General features: G+C 48.9%; 2 protein-coding genes and 1 non-coding gene across 7 annotated transcripts; 2 read left to right on the plus strand and 1 right to left on the minus strand.

Annotated features, from left to right (window-relative positions):
* Window positions 1-4,886: 4,886 nt before the first annotated feature.
* Window positions 4,887-4,959, minus strand: TRNAR-ACG (transfer RNA arginine (anticodon ACG)). Its single transcript has one exon. It is a non-coding gene; the product is annotated as a tRNA-Arg (tRNA).
* Window positions 4,960-5,252: 293 nt separating this feature from the next.
* Window positions 5,253-13,409, plus strand: PRMT5 (protein arginine methyltransferase 5). Of its 2 annotated transcripts, none has more exons than XM_062205451.1 (17): window positions 5,253-5,422; window positions 6,043-6,161; window positions 6,475-6,560; window positions 6,731-6,865; window positions 7,505-7,617; window positions 7,760-7,809; window positions 8,015-8,178; window positions 8,625-8,786; window positions 8,945-9,022; window positions 9,109-9,167; window positions 9,248-9,370; window positions 9,458-9,633; window positions 10,838-10,947; window positions 11,153-11,246; window positions 11,385-11,501; window positions 11,700-11,764; window positions 12,862-13,409. In XM_062205451.1, exons 1-17 carry the CDS (start codon window positions 5,313-5,315, stop codon window positions 13,012-13,014), a joined length of 1,914 nt encoding a protein of 637 aa, XP_062061435.1. In that variant the 5' UTR covers window positions 5,253-5,312; the 3' UTR covers window positions 13,015-13,409. The 2 variants fall into 2 exon arrangements, with proteins under 2 accessions (XP_062061435.1, XP_062061436.1); XM_062205452.1 differs by lacking the exon at window positions 5,253-5,422 and adding an exon at window positions 5,449-5,507.
* A 1,266-nt stretch (window positions 13,410-14,675) lies between these two features.
* RBM23 (RNA binding motif protein 23) lies at window positions 14,676-26,006 on the plus strand. Of its 4 annotated transcripts, XM_062205453.1 has the most exons (14): window positions 14,676-14,765; window positions 19,090-19,165; window positions 19,731-19,843; window positions 20,319-20,366; window positions 20,470-20,649; window positions 21,197-21,250; window positions 21,391-21,508; window positions 21,589-21,741; window positions 21,828-21,965; window positions 22,876-22,941; window positions 24,277-24,472; window positions 24,556-24,669; window positions 24,761-24,845; window positions 24,928-26,006. In XM_062205453.1, exons 2-14 carry the CDS (start codon window positions 19,100-19,102, stop codon window positions 24,929-24,931), a joined length of 1,335 nt encoding a protein of 444 aa, XP_062061437.1. In that variant the 5' UTR covers window positions 14,676-14,765; window positions 19,090-19,099; the 3' UTR covers window positions 24,932-26,006. The 4 variants fall into 4 exon arrangements, with proteins under 4 accessions (XP_062061437.1, XP_062061438.1, XP_062061440.1 ...); XM_062205454.1 differs by lacking the exon at window positions 24,928-26,006 and having other exon boundaries at window positions 24,761-24,849; XM_062205456.1 differs by lacking the exon at window positions 14,676-14,765 and having other exon boundaries at window positions 19,593-19,843; window positions 20,470-20,617.
* Window positions 26,007-27,354: the final 1,348 nt, after the last annotated feature.

The raw sequence follows: 27,354 nt of genomic DNA on the forward strand, positions 1-27,354 counted from the left end.
TAAAGTGGAAAATTAATTTGGTGAAATTTAACACCTTTATAAGATTCATCTTTTTCTAAGAATATAGCTTGCTTCTGTATTTTTTTCAATCCTCTATTATATTATCTTTCAGCAAAGTTTAGTAACTTTCCTTATGTAAGTAACTCACATTTTCCAGGAAAGGTACAGCTAAGTATTTTATGATAGTTACTGTTACAAACAGGGGAAAAACATAATCACAGTGGTTAAGGTATACTAAGTCCTACTATGCACAGAGCAAGTTCTACATGCTTTACTCTATCAACTAATTCATCTTCATGACAGTGTTGTGAGATAAGAACTATTACCTTCTCATTTTGTGAATGAAGAAAGTGAGGCCAAAAGGGGCAGGGTCACATGGTTAGTAAATGAGCAAGCAGATTTTTTTTTTTTAAAGCAACTTTTGAGTACTTTGGAACTTTTTTTTTTTTTTTTTTTTTTTTTTTTTTTTTTTTGACAGGCAGAGTGGATAGTGAGAGAGAGACAGAGAGAAAGGTCTTCCTTTTTGCCATTGGTTCACCCTCCAATGGCCGCTGCAGCCGGGCCATCCTCCACTGCACTCCCAGGCCATAGCAGAGAGCTGGCCTGGAAGAGGGGCAACCGGGATAGAATCCGGCGCCCCAACTGGGACTAGAACCTGGTGTGCCGGCGCCGCAAGGTGGAGGATTAGCCTGTTAAGCCACGGCGCCGGCCGGAGCAAGCAGATTTTTTAAAAAATATATTTATTTATTTATTTGAAAGTCATAGTTACACAGAGAAAGAAGGAGAGACAGAGAGAGAGGTCTTCCATCCACTGGTTCACTCCCCAACTGGCCGCAACAGGCAGAACTGTGCCAATCTGAAGCCAGGAGCCAGGAGCTTCTTCTGGGTCTCCCACGTGGGTGCAGGGACCATCTTCTACTGCTTTCCCAGGCCATAGCAGAGAGCTGGATCAGAAAAGGAGCAGCTGGGACTTGAATGGGATGCTGGCGCTGCAAGCAGTGGCTTTAACTGCTACGCCACAGTGTCGGCCCTGCAAGCAGATTTTTAAAAAATATTTATTAATTTATTCAAAAGTCAGAGTTAGAGAGAAAGGGAGGGACAGAGAGCTTCCATCTGCTGGTTCACCTTCAGACATATGGCTCCATAGGTCATGTTCTTAACTGTCTTTTTTATTGGAATATTTTATTAATTATATCTTCTAACTGGTTCTTCTTAGTATGAAACAAAGCTACATATTTCATATTTCCTTGCATCAAGTGACATCTCTGCATTCCATTATTAATTCTCATCATTTACAAAATTGATTCTCATGGATTTTCTATGTACCCCATCATCTCAACTGCAAACAATGATAAATTTGCCTCTCCTTTTCCAAAAGTTATAAAACCTTTTTTTCATTTCCAGTCTTATTGTATTGGATTTTTCAGAATAATATTAAATAACCCAGTGATGAGAGTAGACATTTTCGTTTCATTTCATCGTTATATAAGTTGTTGACTTCATATACACACATATAAAGAATGTTAAGATTAAAGAGTGTTTATAGCAAATGGTGTTAACATATTTTTTTTAAAAATTATTTGTTTGAAAGTCAGAGCTACAGAGAGGCAGAGAGAGAGAGAGAGAGAGAGATCTTCCATCTGCTGGTTCATTCCCCAGATGGCCACAATGGCTGGAGCTGCATTGATCTGAAGTCAGAAGTCAGGAGCCAGGAGCTTCTTCCGGGTCTCCAATGTGGGTGCAGAGACCAAAGCACTTGGTCCATCTTCCATTGCTTTCCCAGGCCATAGCAGAGGGCTGGATCAGAAGTGAAGCAGCCGGGACTTGAACCGGCGCCCATATGGGATGCCGGCATTGCAGACACTGCTGTGCCACAGTGCCAGCCCCCATATTGTCTTCTTTCACTAGTAAAAATGATCAAGTGTGTTTCTTGTTGCTTTATTTTTGACCTATTTTATGAATAAACTTCCTAATGTGTAATCTTGTGTAAATTCTTGGGATAAGTCCTAATTGGTTGTGTTATATAATTACCATGTAAATATTTTAGGATTTTTTTTTTCATTTATATCCATAACTGAGGTTGGTGGATGGTTTTTGGGGTGCTATTTCTGACAGGTTTTGTTATTAAGTATGTTCTAGTTTCATAAATAGAGTGGTTTTCCATCTTTTCTGTGTTCTGAACAGTTCCTGCTTTCTATTCATTTTGACAGATAAATACTGGATAATAAAGGTGACAAGGAAGAGAATGCAAATTGGCACAGATTATTTTGCCTCAGTGACTCTGCCACTTTGTAGCTGAGGACAGCTCTGATCGGGAAGAAGCAATTTGGAGCAGTGGGAGGGTCACACAGGCCATTACTGTGGTGTCGCGGAGTGCAGCTGGCTGGGCAGACACAGAGGTGAGCGAAGGTGGGTCTGGGGGGCGGGAGGCACACAGTGCTGGGAGGGTCGTGAGCACAGCAGAAGAGGAAAAGAGGGCTTCCAGTGGGCTAGAGACATTCCACCGGAGACAAAAAACCAGGATCAGGGGCAAGAAGTAGGCCTGACAGGGAGGAGTGCTTGTCGGCTCAGGGGAAGGAGAATGGGCTCCCAGAAAGTCCCCGATGCTCTGGCCTGGGGGAGGAAGGGACACTGTTTCTCACCCAGGGCGTCTGCCCTTCTGTTCAGCCATGTCCCTTTCTCGTCTGCAGCAAAGAGCGACATCCCACGGTCTAACAGCGACTCAGTGCCTGCGTGCCGAAGTTCAACACGGAGAGCAGAGCCCAGGGACGCCAAGCCTAAAACAGACTACGGCAACTTTGGCTTACTGCCTAGGACATAGGGCCCAGTCCTCGTGAGGTTTCTCTGTTTCTGCTTCAGTCTTTTTCTTCTTGTTCCTCTGCAGGGCACGGAGACAGGCCCATAGTTACACGCTGTTCTTAATGGCACAAGCAAGTGCCACAGGAAAGGCCAAGAACAATGTGGTGTGGAACTGCTGGGAACCGTTCGGCATTCTGCTTGGTACATGGCTGAGACCATTCTGAACAAGCAAGCAAAGACCACATACACAAATGACATTCAACCCACATGAACCGAATTTAAGGGCAGGCAGAAATTCTAGGCTCTTCTGACACAAATCCTTTTCGGTGAGAATTATTTTAACTGATGGCAGGAACAGAGGTTATGGTTTTCTAGATTTCTCTTTCCCTCTCACCCATGGATGGGCTAGCTAACCACCAGAGCAGCCACCGGCTTGATAATCCGGCGTGAGCTGCCAGGAGCACAGATGGTCCACAACCCAGATAATCAGCTTCTGAAGCAGCAACATCTAATAAATGTTCCGTGAATGCAGAGTTTGGGTGGGCACAGCTGGGGCAGAGAACACACAAAGCTCCTGGGGAACTCTTTCTACCTCTGAAAATGCCTGCCAAGACCCCCTTCCTGTGCACAGCCATCTACTGAACAGGCTTGAAGAGAAGGCTTCCACCTGCGCTGTAGACAGGCACCCTGAAGGAGGCGGAGCCACCTCCCCGGTCCGGAAGTGAGGACGGGCAGTACAGAGTCACTTCCTTCCAAAGAACAGTGTGGGATGTTGGGGTGGGAGGAGGGCAGGGAGTCCCTTCACAGTGGGGAAGCCTGAGCCACCCTGTTTCTCTCAGGTGGTAAAGGTCATTCATCACGAGGATAGTATGTGCCCTCGATGAAATGATGCAAATAATATTCAGCCTCCATGACCTCCCCAAACCCATAGCATCAGGCAGATTCCAATAGAGGAGCATTGTATAGTCTATCTGGCCAATACCATCAAACTACCAAGATCATCAGAGACAAGAAACAGCTGAGAAACCGGCACAGCCAAGAGGAATCTAGAGAGATGTGACAATTAAATGTAATATGGGATCCTGTATGGGATCCAGAAGTACACAAAGAGACTGGTAATGATAATAATAACAATAACAATAGAAGACACAGCATCTCCAACCCCTTCAGGCTTCATGGTACATTTTCTTGGCGCTTTGCTTTTCTGGCTCTCATCCTTTGGGGGCACTTAAGTCGCACCAGGACTCCTGGGGCTCCTCCCCTCCTGCCCCCTTTCCGGGTTTCCCAGGCCTCTGATCCGCACGGGCTACGGTCAGCTCTTCACTCCCAGGGCTTCGTTCGCCACCGTTCTTCCGGCGGTTCAGACCGCGGTTCACCCAGCTCTGCTACACAGCGCCCCCTAGACATCCACTTCGGCACGTCCAGACCCAAACCCCGATTCTCAACGGACCGCACGGGCAGACAGAACCCGAGACCCGGGCTATCACCGCCTAACAAGCGGACCCCGAATTCTGTTAACGCCCCCTGCGTAGGGTTCTCGTGCCGCGATCACCATCAGTGCTGAACCCGTGGGCTCCCTGCCTTCAGGGGTCTCCATTTCCCTCTCCGTCTTTCCGTGCTCCATTCCTTTCTTTTTTCCCCGGCTCTCTTCTGTAAAGGGAAAACGCATTTCCATGATTCCCGTCACTGCAATCCCTCACTAAGAACTGTTTTCCTCTACCTTGAGGGGCTGTGAGTGTGCGCTCAGGTGTTGATTTACACCTTTTTGTGTTTGAGACACAAGCACTATTAACCTCTGTCACTGTTATCACAATCTATTTAAAAAGGTTAACATAGTAAGGGGACAAATCTTGTTTAAATAGCACCCCAGCCATTAACCCAGTTTTGTTGGGTCTAAGCAGTGACACAGGGAGCACATTTGAAAGAGGTGACGGAAAAGGTTAAGTAAAGGTGGCTGTAGGACCCAAAGAACTTGGGACCTGAAAAGTGAGAGGGTGGAAAGCAGTAAAGCTTTCAACAGTGAAGGAAAGAAAACGGAAACCACAATTTCTGAGGGAGGTGATGCAATAAAGGAGTACCAGTCCCAACGAGCCAGCCAGGAGTCGAACCTGGAATCTTCTGATCCGTAGTCAGACGCGTTATCCATTGCGCCACTGGCCCTGAGACAATCGCGCTGGGCTCCGTGATGATTCTTCAAGCTCACAAGGCAGGGTTTCATGGGACGTGTAGTCCCTCGGCGGCATTCGGCGGCTGCGCAAAGTATTCTGGGAGGTTCGAGTCCGTCACGAGCCAGACCCTGAGATTGGTAGAGCCGCAGGAGCCACGCCGTACGTCACGGTGCAGCCCGCGGATTGGCGGGAAGAGTCACTCTCCACCCCTCCGTCTCTCGCTCCGGAGCTGTGGAGGACGCTCTGGTTGTTAAGGCGACTCGTCCCGCCTTCTCGGGGCCTTGTTCGGCGTGTGATTGGTTGCTAATATCAAGGAATCCCGGCGTGGAGAGCGCGAGGGGAAAGATGGCGGCGATGGCGGTCGGGGCTGCCGGTGGGAGCCGCGTGTCCAGCGGGAGGGACCTCAATTGCGTCCCCGAAATAGCTGACACACTGGGGGCTGTGGCCAAGCAGGGGTGAGGGCCAGACCTTCGCGGGCGGAATGCAGGGTCCGAACTCGAGGACGGAAAAGGGCAGGCTAGTCATCCCCGAGAGGCAGGGGTGAGGGGGCCGGATGGGACGAGGGCGTGAGGAACCCCATTACTCCTGAGAGGAGCAGCTTCGGCCCGGCGGGTGGAAAGTTAGGGGAGTCGTGTGGCCCCTGAGTCCAGAAGTCGGGGGAGTTGTCGGGGATACAAAAAGGGGGTATACAGCCAATCCCCTAGGGCTCCGGGGGTAAGATGAGTATCCGGGAGTAGGGGGAAGGCGAGAGGAGGTTCATGTGCAGGGAGGGTAGGTGTAGGTAGCACTGGGGCAATCTGAATGTGACAGTCCTGGAAAGCCAGTGACCCCAGAGTAGAGAGAATGCTACCTGGCGTGGATTGCCGTCGTTTTCCCTTACTCATCTTTTCCCTGCCTGTGTTTTGGGGGAGAAATTGAGGCACGGTGCAGGGAAGTGGTATGTCCCAGGATGGGCTGCATCCAGGAGCCAGCGCGGTGACTGGTGGCATCTGAAAGGGCTGTGCGCAGTCGAGGTAGCCCAAGTGCAGTGCTTGGCTCTCTTTACATGATGACTCTGGGTCTGTCGCGGTTGTAGGTTTGATTTCCTCTGCATGCCTGTCTTCCACCCGCGGTTCAAGAGGGAGTTCACTCAGGAACCTGCTAAGAATCGGCCGGGCCCCCAGACACGATCAGACCTACTGCTGTCAGGAAGGGGTAGGGACCATCCCATATGCCCCTTAATTGTTAGCGGCAGTAACAACTTCTGCTTTATCAGAGCCCTTGTTCTCCTCCTTTTCTGACTTGGATATATTGGATAGCCCCTGGGATCTAGAGAATTCTCGTTTTCTCCTTGCTTATTTGCTAAAAGCCTTAGTTGCCTATTCTGCATCAGGCTATCCCATGTCTGTGATGGAAAATGCCTTTGTCTCTCATCTCTATTTTCTGTTCCCTACCAAGAACTAGAAATTGACCCAGTACAGTGCTGAACCTCATTCAGTTTTTGTCTTTCCCGGGTGGGGGCGTGCAGACTGGAATACGCTAATTGTGGGAAAGCTCTCTCCATGGATCCGTCCAGACTCAAGAGTGGAGAAGATCCGCAGGAACTCAGAGGCGGTAAGACTGTGTTTGACCTCTCCACTGGATCCTTCTAAAGATGACATCTGTACCCAAGCTGGGTGGGAGAGCGTTTTTCCCTTCCATCAGTTAGGAAATCAACTAACAGAATGCAATGAAAGCTATTTGGATGTTAGCTCTTAACATTTTCCTCCCATTCTCCATTCCAGGCCATGTTACAGGAGCTGAATTTTGGGGCATATCTGGGTCTTCCGGCTTTCCTGCTGCCCCTTAATCAGGAAGATAACACAAACCTGGCCAGAGTTTTGACCAACCACATCCACACTGGCCACCACTCCTCCATGGTATGGTCGAGGGTCTCTTTTCCCACTGCATATCATGGTAGTCAGGCTCTGTGCGGGAGCTTCTTGGGCCTGCCAGTCAGTGAAGCGGGCATTTGGCAGAATGGAAATCATTGCTCACTCCCCTGCTGACAGTTTCACAATATATCATTATTTCTCGAAACTTCACAATTGAAATGAAACACAAGGCAGATTTTTTTTAAGAGAGGTAGAGTTACAGAGAGAAATATCTTCCATCTTCTGGTTCACTCTCCAAATGGCCGCAGCTAAGCTGATCCAAAGCCAAGAGCCAGGAGCTTCTTCCAGGTCTCATACAGGTACAGGGACCCAAGCACTCGTACTGCTTTCCCAGGCCATAGCAGAGAGCTGGATTGGAAGAGGAATGGCTGGGACTAGAATCTGTGCCCATATGGAATGCTGGCGCCACAGGCAGAGGCTTAGCCAGCTACAGCACATTGTTGGCCCCACAAGGCAGATATTTGCATAAGGATATATACAGGATGCATGTACAAAATCACAAATTGGGAAAACCATCTCAAGGGGTTAATTTGAGATCTGGGCAAGGTCTTTTTAATTGTGAGATGCTTATTGGACCCAATGAGTTCAAGAGCGAGTTCTAAAAGGGCACCTGTTGATGTGCAGTTCTGGATGCGTGTGCCCTTGGTGGCACCGGAGGACCTGAGAGATGATATAATTGAGAATGCACCAGCTCCACACTCAGAGGAGTACAGTGGGGAGGAGAAGACGTGGATGTGGTATGTCTCCTTTTGCTGCTACTCCAGAGCAAGGGGCAGGGTGAAGGGAAATATGGGGTAGAGCCTGTCGGGAAATCTGCTTGAGCTGTGGTGATTGGTGGGCCACACATACGTGTATTTTTCTGTATCCGACTCTGGGCAGGTGGCACAACTTCCGAACTTTGTGTGACTATAGCAAGAGGATTGCAGTAGGTGAGTCTCCAAGGGTCCTGGGATAAGTGTCCTTCCTGTGGTGTCTGTGCACAACGCTCAGCAGCTTTGTCCGTAGTGAGCAAGCTTGACCACTTTCCCTCGGCCTGAGTCTGCCTTGCTCTTGAGAGGAAACATCTTGCACAAGGGAGAAAGGAAGGGTTTCTCTCCTGGCAATGGTTAACAGCACCTTCTGTTCCCTGTGTAGCTCTTGAAATTGGGGCTGACCTCCCATCTAATCACGTCATTGACCGTTGGCTTGGGGAGCCCATCAAAGCAGCCATTCTCCCCACCAGCATTTTCCTGACCAATAAGAAAGGATTTCCCGTTCTTTCTAAGATGCACCAGAGGCTGATCTTCCGGCTCCTCAAGGTAGATGGTAGGAGGGTTCTGAAGGTGGGCCAGCTGTACCTCTTACCTTATACATGCATCATCATTATGAATTCTTGGGGGTAGTGGAAGGGAATGGGACTCCTCTGGTTTCTAGAGAGCTATTTCAGTCAAGTTGGGAATTTTGAGCCTAGCAAAGGAAATGTTCATGGGAGCCCCAGGAACCTTTCAAAAGGAACTGGAGCCTACAAGGTTGTCATTTGGGAAGTTTACAGTAAGGAACCCTGGCGCCTCTTGTGCCAGCATGGTACTTAGGTAGTGTAAGAAGGCTCTGGAAGTTTACTGAGCCACTTTTGTTGGTATTGGGCCTGGCCCTGGAGAACTGTTGGTCTGGGCTTTATTTTATGCTAGGGCTCTTTGGCCCAAAACCATAACGACCCAGAACCTTGGTTTGTGAGCTGTGTCTGATGCTCCGACTTCCCTCACAGTTGGAGGTACAGTTCATCATCACCGGCACCAACCACCACTCAGAGAAGGAGTTCTGCTCCTACCTCCAGTACTTGGAATACTTAAGCCAGAACCGCCCTCCACCCAATGCCTATGAACTCTTTGCCAAGGGCTATGAAGACTATCTGCAGTCCCCACTCCAGGTAGGTTTGGAGTACACTAGGAAACGGATCTCTTGGGGGAAGTGCCCCAGGATCCTCCCAAAGATTCTACTTCGGGAGGTAGTGGAAAGTATCTGATGTTCTGGTGCATTGACCTTTGCCAAGAAACAAAACTTTGTATTTTTCCTCTCATTCGTCAGCCACTGATGGACAATCTGGAATCTCAGACATATGAAGTGTTCGAAAAGGACCCCATCAAATACTCTCAGTATCAGCAGGTACACTGGGCCCGGGCTGGGGAAGCACAGGGCCAGGATGACCGGGGTGAGGATGGAATTCTAGCCACGAGTCTCTCCTTCCCCAGGCCATCTATAAATGCCTGCTGGACCGCGTACCAGAGGAGGAGAAGGATTCCAATGTCCAGTGAGTGCTTTCCCTGCAAACCTGGGTGCCTTGCACGTGAACTTCTTTGCTTAGTCTGCTTGTCTCTTCCCCTCCCCCAGGGTATTGATGGTGCTGGGAGCAGGCCGGGGACCCCTGGTGAATGCTTCCTTGCGGGCAGCCAAGCAGGCTGATCGGCGGATAAAGCTGTACGCCGTAGAGAAGAACCCAAATGCTGTGGTGACGTGAGTAACAGTCTGCTTGTTGGGAACCTTGTCCCCATGGCCAGTTCTCCTGAGCCTCTCTCCTCACCTGTGTCATCTCTGTTTCAGGCTAGAGAACTGGCAGTTTGAAGAATGGGGAAGCCAGGTGACCGTAGTCTCGTCAGACATGCGGGAATGGGTGGCTCCAGAGAAAGCGGATGTCATTGTCAGTGAGCTTCTGGGCTCCTTTGCTGACAATGAACTGTCACCTGAGTGCTTGGACGGAGCCCAGCACTTCTTAAAAGGTGCCTCCGGGTTCTGGTACATGACGGGGCAGGAGGGGTGGCAGCAGCCTGGGAGGTTACAGGTTGTGGGGGGAAGTGAGTTGGACTTAGGTCAGCATGGATTTTGAGAGGTGCTGCCCCTGTGCCCTCAGCAAATGAAATCCTCTCTCACCCTCAGTGTTCACATCTATAAAATGAGGGAACTAGGGCAGAGATTTCTTCACCTGAGGTCTGTGGACTCCCACTCACCTGGGCTTGGCTTTCTTGTGGAACTTTGTGGACCCCACAGAAGAACCACCAGCTTAGTTTCTTTTGGTTTTCATCTTTAAAAAAAAAAAAAAAAAAAAGTTTATTTATTTAAAGGCAGAGAGGGAGAGAAAGAGAGCTTCTATCCACTGATTCACTCCCTAAATGGCCACAATGGCTAGGAGTGTACAAAACTGAAACCAGGGGGCCGGTGCCTTGGCTCACTTGGCTAATCCTCTGCCTGTGGCGCCAGCATGGATTGGGGCGCTGGTTCTGTCCCGGTTGCTCCTCTTCTAGTCCAGCTCCCTGCTGTGGCCCGGGAGGGCAGTGAGGATGGCCCAAGTGCTTGGGTTCCTGTACCCGCATGGGAGACCGGGAGGAAGCACCCAGCTCCTGGCTTTGGATCAGCGCAGTGCCAGCTGTAGCAGCCATTAGGGGAGTGAACCAACAGAAGGAAGACTCCTCTCTCACTGTCTATAACTTTCTCTGTCTTTCTCTCTCGCTGTCTAACTCTGCCTGGCCAAAAAAAAAACAAAAACAAAAAAAAAACACCTGAAACCAGGAGCCTAGAACCCTATCTGGGTCTCCCATGTGGGTGCAGGGGCCCAAGCACTTGGGCCATCTTCCATTGCTTTCTGAGGCGTATTAGCAAGGAGCTGGATTGGAAGCGGAGTGGCCAGGACTCCAAACCAGCGCTCACACTGGGTGCTGGCCATCACAACAGCAGCTTAACCCATTATGCCACAATACTGGCTCCTCCTTTGGTTTTAATCTTGTGTTATTCTGTACATTAATCTAGAAGTAGATTTCCCCCATGGTAGGAGTTAGGGACAGGCCAGCCTGGATGTGACTGCACTTAGTGACTTCTGCCATTCCCATGCCAGCCTTGGTCTGTGTGGACATGGGAGGTCTGAGGCTTTGGTTAGTGCAGGCACAGCTCATTTCCCTCCCTTGGGAATCTGACCCTCCTACTCTGCAGATGATGGTGTGAGCATCCCTGGGGAGTATACCTCCTTCCTGGCTCCCATCTCCTCCTCCAAGCTGTACAATGAGGTTCGAGCCTGTCGGGAAAAGGACCGTGACCCTGAGGTAAAGAGCCACTGTCTTGGGGAAGGACAAAGTAGTATTCCGCTCCTGGAGAAGATGAGAAGATGGAGAAATGGGGATGGGGGAAGTGGATCAAGGGAAACTGTTTCTCTCTGTGTCCCTGGGCTTTTGAGTGTTTCCCTGAGGACGCAGGCTCTCTTGCCTGTCTCCTCCAGCTCTCCCTCTTGCTCTTTCTTACGTGGGACAGGCCCAGTTTGAGATGCCTTATGTGGTGCGGCTGCACAACTTCCACCAGCTGTCCGCGCCTCAGCCCTGTTTCACCTTCAGCCATCCCAACAGAGGTGGGTTCCTGCGTGGCCTCTATCCTCACCCCCCTGCTTTCTCCCCTTGCTGTCCCGTCCACCTTACATGGTCCAAGCTTTACCAAGTGGCCTAGGGCTTCTGGTCCCTCATCATCCATAAAGTTCTTTTCCTTGCAGATCCTCTGATTGACAACAACCGCTACTGCACCTTGGAGTTCCCCGTGGAGGTGAACACGGTGCTGCATGGCTTCGCGGGCTACTTTGAGACTGTGCTTTATCGGGACATCACTCTAAGTGAGTGTCTTGGGCTATGGATGGCAGGATATGCGGGTGTGGTGCGGGCTTGTGTTTGTGTCTCCTTTGGATTCCTGGGGAGCACAGAAGTCCATGAATGGAGATCTTTGGTTGCTTATTAATATGATCACAGAACAGCCTCTCCTAGATAAAAGGCTCAGTCTTGGAGAATGGGGTGTTTTTCATTTGTCCACACAGGTATCCGTCCAGAGACTCACTCTCCTGGGATGTTCTCTTGGTTTCCCATCCTCTTCCCCATTAAGGTAGGAATCACCTTTAAGACTGACAGTTAAGGAGTAGCTTGTGCCATTGGTGTTGTGCCCCCTTCCCTCTCCTAGGCTGATACCTGTGACCCAGTGTTCTGCTCTCTCAGGCTCTTCTATCCCACTCGTAGGTGCTGGAATTATCTGCAAAAGCCTTCTACCTACATCTCTCCTGGATACTCTTCTGTCCAATCTCTTCCCCTCCCCCTCCCCCTCCCCCTCCCCCTCCCTCTCCCTCCCTCCCTCTCTCTCTTTTTTTCTTAAAAAAAAACTATGACCTTATCTCTCCCCTGTCTAAAACACTTCAGTGCCTTCTCATAACCCTTAGGATAAAGATCAAAATCCGGAACATTGCTTACAAGCCTTGGAGTGATCTTGCCTTACTTGCTTTTCCAGAGACTGTCCTGTTGCTTACATGGCTTCAGCCCTGCAGACCTTCTGGTTCCTCTAAGTGCCCATCCTCTTTCTTCCCTCAGGTTTTCTCACCTCTCTCCTAGCCTGCCAGGTTCTTTGCTCATGTTTTCCACCAGTCAACCTCTCCTGGAGGTCTCCTTGTATATTTTTATTATCAGATAAACTTTCCCTGACCACCTTTCACAGGTGTTTTAAATTGTAGTCTTTAAGATTTATTTATATATTTTTAAAGGCAGAGTCATAAAGGAGGGAGGGATGGATAGATCTTCCATCTACTGGTTCACTACCCAAATGGCCAGGTCAAAGCCATGAGCCTGGAACTCTCTCCAGGTCTCCCACATGGGTGGCACTTGGGCCATCTTCTGCTTTCCTAGGGGCATTAGCAGGGAGTTGTATTGTAAGCGGTCCAGCCAGGACTTGAACTGACGCTCTGCAGGATGGCAGCTCAGTCTGCTGTGCCACAACGCCAGCTCCTCATAGGTGTTTTCATAAGCCCCTGATTTACCACAGTTTTAATGGTTTGCTCAGTGTCTGCTGAGTGTTCTGATAGACTTTAAGTAAGCTTCATGAGGGTTGGAACAGTCTATTGGGTTTTTATCATTTTAGCTCCACACCTACCTTAATATGCTGTCACAAATAATTTATTAGCTCCACATCAAACCTCCCTATCTTTCTTCTTGCAGCAACCCATTACAGTGCGTGAAGGCCAGACTATTTGTGTGCGTTTCTGGCGATGCAGCAACTCCAAGAAGGTGTGGTACGAATGGGCTGTGACAGCACCAGTTTGTTCTGCTATTCACAACCCTACCGGCCGCTCATACACCATTGGCCTCTGATGCTCCGTGCAAGTGTCCAGAGCCTTGAAAGCAGCTTCAGGTTCTGCTCTTGTAGCACAGAAGGTGCTGTACATCTCTGGGCTGTGATTCCGCTTGCCCGTGAGAGAGGAGCATTTCAGTCTGATTTCCTGCCTTCCATCAAGGTGGGCAAAGGATAAGAATTAATGGCAAGGCTAAAGCCAGCAATCTGTGAAGACCTCAGATCAGGACATGAGGAATTGGTAGTCTGGGACCTGAAGCTACACCGACAGGCACTCAGCCTCAAGAACTTCCTGGAAGAGCCCTGAGAACGTGTGGACCGAAGCATTTTCAGTCCTTCCTCTGCTCCTCTCTGTTCCTGTTTTGATGGTTTTGTGTAAGAGGAAATACAAATAAAGTGAAGTTATGGCCCTTTCCTGCTCTGATCTGCTGTTCACTGCTTCTATTTGCCCACACCTTTTAGACCCAGGCATTTTCAGGCCTGTGCCCTTATCCTGTCAAGACCCATAGGGGCCTAGCTTTATTTCCTACTTGGGTGAGCAATGACTCCTGGACATGGGCCTTTCTAACCAGCTAGAGTGAGCCCTTGTCCAGTAGGGTCTGTGTCAGGCTGTTCTCTGGGGAAAAGGCATAGAGTTCATTGCCTTGGAGAGACAAGGGGCGTGAAGCCAGCTTCCCTTCCACCAAACTGAGCTGCCACACTGCCAGCTCTTGGGGAAAAACTGGAAGCCATCCAGGCATCTCCAGCAGCAAGCCAAGCAGTGGTTTGAATAAAATCAGCAGGTTAGGGTTTGAAATCAGATCATCTAGTTCAATTTTCGGCCTTACAGACTGGGGAGATGAAGTCTTCAACGGCATAATGTGCCTATGTGCCCAAATCAAAACAGGAACTCGGGTTCTCACTGGCGCTTAGCACCTGTGTCAGGCAGCTGGAGCCTGCAGGGGTACTGGAAGCCCTAGGGAAGTGAGGGGGAGAGAATGCTCCCTTCTCCTGGTTAGAAGCCTGGGGGTACTGCTGCACCCATCACCTGAGAAGAGTTTCCCGCTGCAGTGCGAGGTCTGTGGGGCATGGATTTGAACTGAAGGTGTGTGACCAGGCAGTGCGGCTGGGGCAATGTGCAAGAAGGCAAGCCCTGGGCTTCCCAGATATCTAGTCAGGCGCTGAGATTGGGAGGGCGGTGCGGAGCCTGGCATCCCTGACGTGAAACAGGTGCAGCTACAAAGCGGTGCAAAGGAAGATCGATGGGACTGGCTCGGCAAACCGGAGCAGGGACGGCCAAGGACGGCCACCGCTCCTCGTCGGCTCCGCCCTTCGCGCCTGTCTAAAACTACACCAGCAAACCCGGAGTGGAGCAGGCGGGCCCTCCACGGGCCGTTTAGCCAATGAGGGGGTGGCGGGCGGCCACCAAAGGACGCTTTTGCACTTTCCCAGTCACTGAGAGGTTGGCCAATCAATGGGAACTTGGTGGTTGCTAAGAGATAAGAGTTTGGCTCCACCCATATGTAGGGTTTTAGCCAATGAAAGCCTGTAGTTTGGGCTGTTACCGCGAAACCGCTGAGAGTCTTTTCCGCGCTGTCGGATTTCGGCGCAGGCGCAGATTGGGGAAGATTCTGGAAGACAGCGGAGCTGCCGCCATTTTGCGGGAAGGGAAGCAGCTCCGGCTGCAGTGGTCCTTTTAGTGCTGAAACTAGGAAACAGCCGAGCTTCGCGCCCCCCAACACACCCACAGAAGAAGGGAGAGCCCGGACCCCTCTGCGGGGACCCGGAACTGGTGAGAAACCCCGAAACCCCCTTCACACCCCCCCCGCGACGTCCCCTCCGCGTGACGTTGCCGCTCGGCGCCTCCCCCTGACGTCACAGGCCAAAATGGCGTCACGACAGAGTGAGGCAAACTTAAAATAAGTTTTACACACTTTGGTTGGTTGTGATCTGGAAGGTTCGCTACCTGAATGTAGCTCACTGGCACGACTTAAGGGGCCGGCACCGGCGCGGCCTCTAGGACCGCAGCGACTTTGGTCTCTCCAGGTCCCCACAGCAGTGACACAGGGTCGCTCCCGCCGGGGTGGAGGGCTGGGACCCTCCACGGCCTGAGAGGACGTGTGTAATCGCGTTCCAGCCACTGGTGTCGCCACTGAGAGAAAGGGGAACTGAGATTTCTTCCATTCCCAGGCTCCTGAAGACTCAGGTTCGCCAAGTTGGTCTCTGCGGGATCCTTTTAACTTCGTAGCCACGCACATTGTGTAGGCGAAGGACGGGGTCGCCACGAGACTGCGCGCTGGGACGTGGTGCCAGTTGGTTGCTTACAGGATCATTCGCAGGCTTGGCTCCTTATCGTGCTCCTTGTTCCTGTTCTTAATTAAGCGGCCTTCACTTCGGAGGTGTTTGTGCCCAGAGGAGTGATCAGCCCCAGAATGGCGCTCCTAGTTACCCCTGGGGCCCCAGCGTTTGGTGAACTCTTCACTCTCCCATACCCCTTCATCAGTGGGGTCTCCCTTCTGGGCTGAGTAACAAGATCCAGGCACAGCAACGATTGTGGGCTTTTAATGCAGGTTTTTGGAGTAGGGATGGGAGAAAACACGACTGTTTTTATAGATGGGATCGAATGGACCTTGACCCCTCCCCATGAGTTAGGAGATGGAGTTGGAAAACTACTGGCCTGAAAATGCGTAGTGTTGGCACTTCCTTGGTTTGGGGACATCTTGACACCTTAGTGAGATTGCAGGTTTCAAAATAGCATGCTTATGTTGTCTCTGCCCAGCGACAGGATGGGTTCTGAGGAATGTGGTGGTGGGCACATGGAAGCACCTGACCATACAAACGGAGGCAGCTAGAGTGTTACTGAGGGAATGTAACCTTAGTGGGGCCATCCTTGTATATGTGTCTGTTGTTGACAAGAATTTAAGTAACACATAACTCTACATTATGTGCTGAAGTAGGTTCATTGCTCTCTGAGGTTCATTTCTAGAGGTTTGTCCAGTGAAAGTGTTTGTGCTTGTGTTGGTACCTCTGCTTTGCACTTAGCATTCAACTGGAGCAACTCTTGAAGTTAGAAACATTTTAATTGGAGAGGAAAAAGCATATTATAGAAAATAAAATAGTTGAAGCAGCCAAAATGTTTGCAAGGAACAGTTTGAGGATCAAAAACACTTATTTTTAGAGTCATCTTTCCAAAGTAGACCAGATACTTACGTTGCAGTTTGTCTGATTCCTAATATTTTTTTCAAAAGATTTACTTATTTATTTATTTGAAAAACAGGCAGAGAAAGAATGACCTTCCCCAGAAGGCTGGGCCAGACTAAAATCAGGAAACAGGAACTCTGTTTGGGCCTCCCACATGAGCGCAGGAACTCGAGTTTCTGAGTAGTGGTCTGCCACTTCCCAGGCACCTTAACAGGAAGCTGGGTTGGAATTGGAGTAGCCAGGACTCAATGCCCTCTGATGCAGAATGTGGGTGTCCCAAGCAGCGACTTAACCCACTGTACCACAGTGCCTGCCCCTGGTTCCTAATATTTGGAAGCATATACTTTATATGCCAGATGTAGTAGCCTCTCAATAAGATGCAATTAGCGGGACTGATTGTTTTGATAAACAGGATGAGGAAGTATATATTTAACAGTAGACATCTTGGTACACCGTATACTTTTGGCAAGTTTTCTTTAAGGTTAAGTGAGAGAGGTAACATGATATAACACATACAACTTTACACTTGGGGTCTTAAGACCTCAGATCAAGAGTTAGATCCTGGGGCCTAGTGTTGTGGCATAGTGGGTAAAGCTGCTGCTTGCGACACCTGCATCCTGTATGGGCGCCGGTTCAAGTTCTGGCTACTCCACTTGCAATCCAGCTCCCTGTTAATGCACCTGGGAAAGCAGCAGAAGATGGCCCATGTGCTTGGTCCCCTGTACCCATGTGGGAGACCTGCAAGAAGCTCCTGGCTTTGGGTCAGCCCAGCTCCAGCTGTTGTAGCCATTTGGGGAGTGAACCAGCAGATGGAAGATCTTTGTCTCCCTCTCCCCTATATACATATATACATATAACTATGCCTTTCAAATAAATAAATAAATAAATAAATCTTTATAAAAAAGAGTTCCTCCATTTGAACCAGTTGACATTGGGCAGTTCCTAAAAATCTCAGTTTTTGAAATCTGTAAATTGGTTAGATATTATCTGCCTATAGTTGCTTTGAGTGCTAAGTAAATATAAGATTATTATGAGGGACAGTTCACTGGGATTTAGACTTACCTATTTGATTTTTGTTTAATTTCCTTTTTTTTAAATTAATTTATTTGAAAGAGAGAGGAAGAGACACAGAGAGACAGATCTTCCATCTGCTGATTATGGAAAGTCTGATTACGATAGCTTTCCTTAAAAATATTTATTGATTTATTTATTTGTAAGACAGAGTTACAGGGTTCGACACTGTGGCATAGTGGGTAAAGCCTCCATCTGCAGTGCTGACATCCCATATGGGCGCCGGTTCAAGTCCTGGCTGCTCCACTTCTGATCCATCTCTCTGCTATGGCCTGGGAAAGCAGTAGAAGATGGCCCAAGTGCTTGGGCTCGTGTACCAATGTGGGAGACCCAGAAGAAGCTCCTGGCTCCTGGCTTCGGTTCAGCCTGATGGCAGCCATGTGGGGAGTGAACCAGTGGATGGAAGACCTTTCTCTCTCTCTGCCTCTGCTTCTCTAACTCTGCCTTTCGAATTAAAAAAAAAAAGTTACAGAGATAAAAGGAGAGATGGAGGGAGAGAGATTCCGTCCTTTGATTCATTCCCCAAATAGCTGCAATAGCCAATGCTGGGCTGTGCTGAAGCCAGGATCCAGGAGCTTCATCTGGGTCTCCCACGTGGGTTCAGGGATCCAACTACTTGGGCCATCTCCCACTGCTTTTCCAGGCCATTATCAGGGAGCCGGATGGTGAGTGGAGCAGCTGGGATTCGAACTGATATGCAGATGGGATGCTGGCATCTTAGGCAGTGGCAGCTGACTGCACCACAACGTTGGCCCCAGAATAGCTTTCTTACATAGGAATTCTTCAGATTAGTTTTTTCCTCACAGCATTATTAAGGTACATATATTGGCATATGATAAAATTGAGCAAGTTAAAAGTGTATAATTTGATGTGTGTCGACATCCATGAAACCATCACTCCCAGAAGTTTCCTTGTGCCTTTTTTTTTAATCCTTTTCTCTCAGTCTCTCCCCCCTACTCCTGTCCCTAGGCAACCACTGATGTGCTTTCTGTAACTATAGATTAGTTTGCATTTTTTAGAATTTTGTATAAATGGAAATATTCAGTGTGTACTGTTTTTGGTCTGGTTTCTTTCAATCAGCATGGTTATTTTGAAATTCGTGCATATTTTATGTATTGATAATTCCAGGCCAATAAATTCTTAATGTTAATCTGTTGATTTTGTTTAGTATGTTGTTTTTCTTACTTGACAGATCTGTGGTAGACAGCCTGGAGAAAGACAGTTGCTAGATGTGAAAGATTGGAGAAGGCAAGATGTTTTACCCGCTTGCAAGACAGAATAGACCTGAACTCTAGTCAATACTGAACAGAAAACACTTGGTGAAGAGGCCTTTAATTATTGGTGTTTAAGCTATGTGGGGAAGAGCTTAGGGCATGTCTGCATTGTTTTGGGGTTGGCTTTGTCTTGCTTGTGATTTTTTTTTAACCCTGCATCTTTACCTTTTTATTGGAAATATTTGCCTCTTTATGACTTCAGTACGAAGCAGTCATTCAGAATTCTGAACAGTAGAATGGAGGCCTGTGTCTGTTGGAAGGAAATAGTACTTCTAATATCGACATTTTCTCTGCACAGGACAGGATCTGTATTGTGTTTTGTCTCTATCTAGGTATCCAGTTTCCTTCTAGACCTTTGGCCGTTTCTAAGATACAAAGCAAAACTAGCTTAGCTCTGTAGGGGGCATAAATAAACATAGAGTAAGGGACAGCTGATAAGATCCCTTTGGAGTTCGGGAAGCAGAACTGTGTATCCTGAAGTCTGTTTCTTGGAGGGGGAAGGGAATGTGTGGTGCTGGAAGGGGAAGAGAATAAAAATCAGGTTCTTATGTGTTGATATCCTCTCCTCAGATCTGACACGATGGCGTCTGATGACTTTGATATAGTGATTGAGGCCATGCTGGAAGCTCCCTATAAAAAAGAGGAGGTAATATTCCCCACCTCGCTCCTGGAATCGGCTTAATAAGAAAGGGCAGCTGTGGATCATCATTTTCAACATTTTGTGACTCTTCTTCCCCACTTGTTTTATTTTGTACAGAAGTTATCCATAAAAGGCATAGTCTAAGTAAGCTTTGCTGGGGACCCACAGTCAGGGGCCATACTTTTAGAGAAGGCCCCAGAAAATGGGGGTGGGTGCGTAACATGGTGGTGGTAACATTTGCTTTGCTCACAGCTCTCGGTGACCCCAGAAAGTTAGTGGATCTCAGACCTAGTGCCAGTGTTTCACTCTCCTGGGAAGTAATGTCAGTGGACACATGTTAGATAGCTGAAAGTTGGCATCAAAAAAAGCTGCCGTTCTGATCTCTTCCTTTTTGGGTAGTTTTCCTCGTTTCCTCTGTTATTCCCTTTGTTAGGAGATTCAGACGATCAACACCTGGCTAGATGATCGAGAGCTTTGATTTCTTCCTTGTCCACCTTTGTTCTTTTTGCCCAATGGAATCTGTGTGTCTGCCACCTTGTACCTTGTGACATTTTCCTGGCGAACTCCTCAGGATGAGCAGCAAAAGAAAGAGGTTAAAAAGGACAGTCCTAGCAATACCACCAGCAGCACCGGCAACAGTGGCAGTGGTACCAGTGGGAGCACCACCACTGGGGAGACAAGCAAGTGAGTGTGGGTGAAGTGGGTTGGCCGCGCGGGAAAGGGAAACAACTGCATCTCTTGGAAAACAGGGAGGTAGTTGCTGTTAAATCTGCTGGCTTTTAGTAATGGCGCCACTGAGTCATGGGAATAGTGGTGATTTGGCTTAATGATCTTCTAGTCTTCACTTTGCAGCATAGACTAGTGGACAAATCCTAGCTTTGATTTGTTTCATTTGAACAAAATAGCAAGAGGACGCCTGATCTGAAACACTAGCTTTTGTGTGACTTAAGGGGACTCCGGCCCAGTGCAGCTGCCTGACAGCAGTGAGGGCTGTGTGTAAGTCGGTGTTGTGCGGTAGCTGTGAACTTCCGCCAGATCATCTGCCGGCCTTCGGTCTTTTCGGTGCTCGCTGTTTCACCCTGGCCTTACTCTCATTCCATTTCCTTGGGAGAAAGAATGGAACCCCCTCAGTATTAAGAACCTTCACTCTCTTTCACAGGAAGAAGAGGAGTCGGAGCCATAGCAGAAACAGGGATAGAAAGCGCAGGTCAGTCACTGTGGGCGCCGGTGGGCTTGAGGAATTGCTCAAGTGGGAAGACAGCAGGGACAGCCGAATGTGAAAGGCCAGACAAGCTTGTTTCCATGTGTAGTCGCAGCCGAGACCGGGACCGGCATAGGCGGAGAAACAGTCGGAGCCGAAGTCGAGAACGCCAGCGTCATCGCCGTAGCCGCAGCCGAAGCTGGGACCGTCGGCATAGTAGTGAGTCACGAAGTCGGGACCGGCGTCGTGAGGACCGAGTACGCTATAGGAGTTCTCCACTTGCCGCTGGGTATCGCCTTTTGCTAATAAGATCACCTTTGTATCATAATCTGGCTAAAACAAGTACACTGTGGAGCCAAGCCTGAGGGTGCTTAAAACCCATTGCGATGAGTAGGCTGCTGCCACTGGAGGGAAAGTGCAGGCCGAGTATCCTTTATCCCTTCATGAGAGCAGAAGTGGTTGGATTTTGGATGTTTTCAGATTTTGGAATATTTGCATCTGCATAGTGAGATATCTTGGAAATGGGACCCACGTCTAAACACAAAATTTGTGTTTTTTACCTTAGACACACAGCCTGAAGGTAATTCATTGTGTTTTTTTTTTTTTAATTTTATTTATTTGTTTATTTTACTTAAGATTTATTTATTTGAGAGGCAGAGTGACAGAGAGAGGGAAAGACAGAGATCTTTCATCAGCTGGTTCACTTCCGTCTGCTGGAGTTTTTAAAAAGAATTCTTATGTAAGATGAGGTGTTGGAGTCTGGTTTGTTCATGAAGAAAGACTTGACTTTGGACCAATGTGAATCAGGTTTTGCTGCTTTTTTTCCTATTCCTTAGGCCCAGGTATGGCCAGAGTAAGAGTCCTCACATCAGAGAGAAGAGCCCAGTCAGGTGAGTTGATAATGAGCACTGTTTTTAGGAATTGTGAGTTACAAATAATAAAGATGGGTGGAGCTGGACTTCAGGAATGTTGTAGGTCAGCTGGAGAACAGGGACCAGGGGCAGTGGTGCCAACACATTTTGTTCTGTAGGCAGCCAGTGGATAACCTGAGCCCTGAGGAGCGTGATGCCCGCACAGTTCTCTGCATGCAGTTGGCTGCCCGCATTCGGCCTCGAGACTTGGAGGACTTTTTCTCTGCTGTTGGCAAGGTAACCCTGTCCCCTGAGAAGCCTCACTTCTGTCTTGTCTTCCCTTGTACCTAACTCAGGATCCCTTGTGCCCCGGATAGGTTCGTGATGTGCGGATCATCTCAGATCGGAACTCACGTCGTTCTAAGGGCATTGCCTATGTGGAATTCTGTGACATCCAGGCTGTGCCACTGGCCATTGGACTGACTGGGCAACGGCTGCTGGGGGTCCCTATCATGGTACAGGCCTCACAGGTGAGCAGACTGAGAAACTGACATAATGGGAATGGGAGGGTGGGGGAGGAACATGGGACATGGCCCATCATTTTCTCTCTCCCCAGGCTGAGAAAAACCGACTGGCAGCCATGGCCAACAACCTGCAGAAGGGCAGTGGTGGACCACTGCGCCTCTATGTGGGCTCCCTGCACTTCAATATCACTGAGGACATGCTCCGGGGCATCTTTGAGCCCTTTGGCAAAGTGAGTAGAGCATCAGGGAAACCTCTAGAGGGGACCGGAAAAGGTGGGGAGGGTGAGTGTACTGTGTTCTGTGCAGCTGTGATGATCCACTCTGTACATCAACATGCATGTTCCGGTCCATGCCTTGAAGGTTAGGCTCCAGCTCTGTTTATGCTCGCCAGATACAGTAGAATTGAGTAAGATTAGTCAGGAAAGATATTTTTGAAAAAGTGATGTTTGTCTCTTTTTAAAATTTTTTAAAATTTTATTTATTAATTTGAAAGCAGAGCTCTATCGTCCATCTACTGGTTCACTCCCCAGATGCCCGTAGGAGTCCTTGGCCAGGTGAAGCAAGGAGCCCAGAACTCAGTTCAGGTTTCCCACATGGGTGGAAGGGACTGGAACACTTGAGCTACCACCTGCTGCCTCCTAAGACTCAAAGCCAGACATTCTCATATGCAGTGTTGGTGCCCAGAGAGTGTCTTCACTGCTGTTTGTCTTTCTTTTTTTTAAGATTCATTAATTTGAAAGAATTACAAAGAGAGAGATCTTCTATCTGCTGGTTTACTCCCCAAATGGCCATGACAAGACTGGGTCAGGCTGAAGCTAAGAGACTGGAACTCCATCTAGATCTCTCATGTGGGTGGCAGGGGCCCAAATGCTTGGGCCATCTTCTTCTGCTTTTTCAGGTGCATTAGCAGGGAGCTGGATCAGAAGTGGAGCAGCCGGGACATGAACCAGTGCTCATATGGGGTGTCAGCATCAGAGGCGGCAGCTTAACCTGTGCCACAACACTGGCCCCTGCTTGTCTCCTTCTAAAAGGCTTGGATAGGTGTAATTTTTTGACTAGAGAGTTAGAGTTATTTACAGCGGTCTTAAAAGTGTGGACTAGTCAAAAGATTATTAATAATTCCATCCTATTCTACTGCAGATTGATAACATTGTCCTGATGAAGGATTCAGATACAGGCCGCTCTAAAGGTTATGGTTTCATTACGGTGAGTGTCTAGTCTTTGATTTTCACATTTTTCTTTGGCTTGTCCACTTGTCTGAATTTGCAGCTTAGCTTCATCCTCCTCCTTTAGGAACTGTCCAAATGACCCATAAACCCTGGTGCCTGGAGCTTGGACTAGCCTTCTGCCCCTTGAGATGAGTGCATTGCTTGAGGTCTTGGCTTTGCTCCTACACTCTGTCATTGACCCTGATATGGGGCTATCCAGGAGTTCAACCAGCTTCCCTGGTGCTGCAACTTGCTCTTTGGGTAATAGTAATTATTCCAGGCTGCAGCTGAGAGGGTGGGGGCATGAGGGAGGTTAGGTGTGGGCTTGTCAGGACTTGATTTAATGAATGGTGTAGTCTCATGATGGGAGTGGGAATAGGAAGTTATACTTCCCCTTGGCACTGTCCCACACTGAGAAAGGTCTTTGCATTAAAATGCCGCTGTAGGGAGAATAGTGAGACCACCTAACAGTGGCCAGCAACACTTTTTCTTGACACTCCGACAAAGTTGTTTCCAGTTCCTATCCCCTGGTTCTTCCATGAGACTCCTGTGACTCCAGGCAGCGTACACACCTCCACAGTTGGCCACAGGACAGAAAGGTGGTAAGGTGTGTTTTACCACGGGAATTGCTCACCTCAGAAGTATCCAGTATAGGTAAGCCACCTAGGCCACCCACCTAGGAACTGACAGCACCACGTGATAAGCCCTAGGGCAGGTAATGCTAGAGTAAATAAAGCCAGCTGTGGTGATGACAGTTTTGTAGTGGCAGGTGACCATTTCTGGCATTGAGTGTGACTCAGATGTGGGAAGACTTTTTGTTGCTGCCTTTTAGGTCAGCAGCCTTGACACTTGCACAGAGAGACCGAAATCCTCTTTATCTCAGGGAACTGCTGGTGCTGCTGATAAAAAGGCATAGAGTGCAGGGCCCCTGCAGGCCACTGACTTAGCAGTACTGGTGTGTATGTGGGCGTGGGGTGCTGCCTGGCTCTCAGCACTAGGATGTATTCCCTCCTAAACTTGTGCCCTGGAGTTCCAGGTTCCTACTACTGCTAACAACCAAATGAAACAAGCTGTCAGACTGGGTTCCCTGTAGGTAACGGACTTTCTGCGTTAAGTTTTTAGTGGAGCTGGAAAATTTAAAAGTGATTGCCATTGAGTTGGCAGCAGTCCTGTTGAGAGAACCATTTTGGTGCAATGAGGGTCTTAGGTCACGTTCTCTGGGAAAGAAAAGTTTGTGTCACAGTGAGCATGCATCTTTCCTGGGATGGGACTAGTGGGTCTTTGAGATCACATTTGGCCTGAAAGTGACTGACAGGACTTGGGTTTCTCATAGTTCTCGGATTCTGAGTGTGGCCGGCGGGCCCTGGAGCAATTGAATGGCTTTGAGCTTGCTGGTCGACCTATGAGGGTTGGCCACGTGACTGAGCGACCGGATGGTACCACAGATATCACTTTTCCTGATGGTGACCAGGAGCTGGATCTGGGATCCCCAGGTGGACGATTGCAGCTCATGGCCAAACTAGCAGAAGGTACAGTATCTCTCAAGGTGAAGAACACAGGGTTGAATTTTAGATCAAGGATTGCAACTGAACCCCACTGTTTCTTCTTTTAGGCTCTGGAATCCAGCTGCCAACCACAGCAGTGGCTGCTGCTGCTGCCCAGGCTGCCGCCTTGCAGCTGAATGGAGCAGTTCCGTTGGGGGCCCTGAACCCAGCAGCTCTGACCGGTATGGTTAGGCTTGGGAAAATGAGAGAGGGGTAGAGCCTGGAACGGAGGAGTGCTCTGTGCTCGCTCACTCACTCTGCCTCTCTCTGTAGCTCTGAGTCCAGCCCTGAACCTCGCCTCCCAGGCAATTGCCTCCCAGTGCTTCCAGCTCTCCAGCCTCTTCACCCCCCAGACCATGTGAGTCTCAGGACCCAGCTCCTTCTAGTCTTTGGTTTATTCTTTTCTTTGGCTTCCCATTTACCTCTTCTCCTTGCCACAGGTAAATCACTGGCACAGTAAACTGCCTCCGTGGGTCCCTGGGTCCTGCCAGTCTCTTCTCCACGTCTATTTTTCTGCTGCCCCCATCTCCATTTTGAGGACCAAGCCATTCTGAATGCCTGGACTTTGACTCTGGAGGAACAAGGGCCACCCTTTGACGCCAAGAGGAGCTCCTGCCTGCAGCCCCACTGGGAGTGGACTCTGCTGAGCACAGCCCCCAGTTGAAGAGTACAGAATCTACCATGCACTGAGTCCCTATTTCTCCATGTATATCATCTCCTGAGAATGACCTTCTTGCCTTTCTAAACCCGTTAGTGACTCCCCCATCCCTCTTGTGTTGGGAAAGCCGTGGGGCATTAACTGAAGGAACTACTCTCTCCTTTTCCTACGGTTTACCCTGTAACCTGTCATGGAAATGTCTTAGGATCTCTAAATCAAGAGGACTTGGGAGTTTGGGAAGTGAACCTAGAAGATGTTGACTTTATGCTACTAACTGCCTGGAAGGTAGCCTGGACATGTGCATTGTAAAGCCTGCCTTAGATCTCAGCTTGGTGCGGCTCGAAGCCAGAGCTACCATAGGCTCAGCCACTTGCTGAGAGGCGCAGGAGAGGTCTGTCCTGCCAGGCAATTAGAATGCCTTAGGGGTTCTCAGGAGTTGGTAAAAGGTGGGTTCCCTTTCCAGTAATTTCCATCTTCCTTTGTGTAGTTGACCTACTTCCCAGGGCCTCCCTTTGGCCCATGGTGGGATACTGGAGAGGATGCTGCTACTCTCCACCGCTTCTGTATGCCTCTACTGTGGCCTCAGCCCTGGCGGTTAGAGCTGCTCCTGCCCCCTGTCTGGATCCACATGAGCCCTTACTGGATTTTATACCCTGTGTCTGTGTACATAAATATATATATACACACACACATATGTATGTATGTATACATATATAAACTTGATACAAAAGGCAAGCCCTCTTGTGGTAACTGCTGCCCATATATGTATGGTCTCTAAAGTCAGTTGGTATCTGATGTTAAATTCTCACGCGCCAAAACCCTGATGATTCTAGGCATATAAAACATTTTTCATGTCAGTGAGTTTGTTTTTATTTTGTTTTATTTCACCTTCCTTAGAAAAACAGACAGAAGGCTCATTCCTGCCTTCTCCATCTGTATCTGTATCACATTGTCCTTCCCTTGGCCTCTCCAGACCCAGCTGCCTACAAGAGACTTTGAAGCTCTGTGCCTAGGGACAGATCTTGTCTTGCCACCAGATGGCAGTGTGGCAGTAGCTCGTTCTTCCTTCCCCTTGGGGTGTTTGTGATCTTGAGTCTTAGTACCAGAGCAGTCTCCTAAGCTCACCATTCTTACCCTGTTGGACTTTGTACCTGCTGTTGGCTCTTTGCTATAGACATTGCAGTCCAGTGTTCAAAGGAGTTCCGGTGTTATATATCAGGGCTCCGCTGGCATAATGTTCTGTAGTTTCTTGGTCAGTTGCCTCAACTCTTGATTTTCCTAAGTTCTGCCTGGGATAACCAGTGAATCCCAGGGAACTGAATCTTCCAGGAATAGCCCTGCCAAGAGAGAGGAGCACCTTCCTGGCTGCTCTATATAATAAGTGGTGGGGCAGAGCCTGGCTCATCAGCCTCAGAACCAACCAGAGAGGCAGAGGCCTGAATTCAGGGGCAAGGCTCTGTGGGGCTCCTCCATTCTTTACTGATCTCTATAGCAACAGAATGTTAAGACTTTATTATGCTAAAAATATGGATAATTGCTGTTAGGTTTTAATTTGTCACCTCTCAGACTTCTAAGTAGGTGATAGCTTTGCAGTAGTATTAGCCTGTAGGGTTGCATTTTACACCAAATCCTTAAGTACCAGAGGCCTGTTTTTGTCATGTAAGGCCACAGGGACTCTGCCCTGGCCTCTGACCCTTGCGGGCCTGCAGTCTCACCTGCCACATTGTTTTCCTTGCCCCCACCCCTTCCTGGTCCTATTGGAGTTTGTTCTCTGAACCTGGGGGAAAGAAAGGAAGATGCATTATTTTTAGGCAGGAGCTGCGGGCTGTGACCCAGTACCCCTATAGTTATTGATTTGGCTGCTAATGCATCTTGAGAAATGCATCATGGACTGTTTTTGTTAGTCATCCTGAGGCCATGAGCTGGACCTCCTCACAGCCGGCGTGGATGTCTCCACACGGCTATAAATACCTGAGGCCTTGCCTCCCTGCCTTCCTCAGAAGGCCCTGATCTCTGCTTGGTTTCTCTGCGTTCCCAAACTCAGCAGTTTCGGCCTTCCTGCACTGTGGTCCTTCCACCTCGGTTCTTCCTTCTCCCTGTTTGTAGTGCCTCTGCAGCCTCTTGCTGGGAGAGAGACAGTGGTGGAAGTAGGGGAGCATCTAAGACAGCTCCTGCTCTAGTCTGGCCCCATATAAGGTGACGGTGTCTA

The sequence above is a fragment of the Lepus europaeus genome, chromosome 11 (genome assembly GCF_033115175.1).
Source record: "Lepus europaeus isolate LE1 chromosome 11, mLepTim1.pri, whole genome shotgun sequence".
NCBI classification, from domain to species: domain Eukaryota; kingdom Metazoa; phylum Chordata; class Mammalia; order Lagomorpha; family Leporidae; genus Lepus; species Lepus europaeus.

What these genes read in the sequence shown, in the direction of transcription:
- PRMT5 (XM_062205451.1), top strand. Translation starts at nt 5,313, where the DNA reads ATGGCGGCGATGGCGGTCGGGGCTGCCGGTGGGAGCCGCGTGTCCAGC. An exon ending in CTGGCCACCACTCCTCCATG is followed by an intron (nt 6,866 to 7,504) that starts GTATGGTCGAGG and finishes GTTGATGTGCAG; the next exon opens with TTCTGGATGCGTGTGCCCTT. An exon ending in AACCCAAATGCTGTGGTGAC is followed by an intron (nt 9,371 to 9,457) that starts GTGAGTAACAGT and finishes TCTCTGTTTCAG; the next exon opens with GCTAGAGAACTGGCAGTTTG.
- RBM23 (XM_062205453.1), top strand. Translation starts at nt 19,100, where the DNA reads ATGGCGTCTGATGACTTTGATATAGTGATTGAGGCCATGCTGGAAGCT. An exon ending in AGTTCTCCACTTGCCGCTGG is followed by an intron (nt 20,650 to 21,196) that starts GTATCGCCTTTT and finishes CCTATTCCTTAG; the next exon opens with GCCCAGGTATGGCCAGAGTA. An exon ending in TCATGGTACAGGCCTCACAG is followed by an intron (nt 21,742 to 21,827) that starts GTGAGCAGACTG and finishes CTCTCTCCCCAG; the next exon opens with GCTGAGAAAAACCGACTGGC.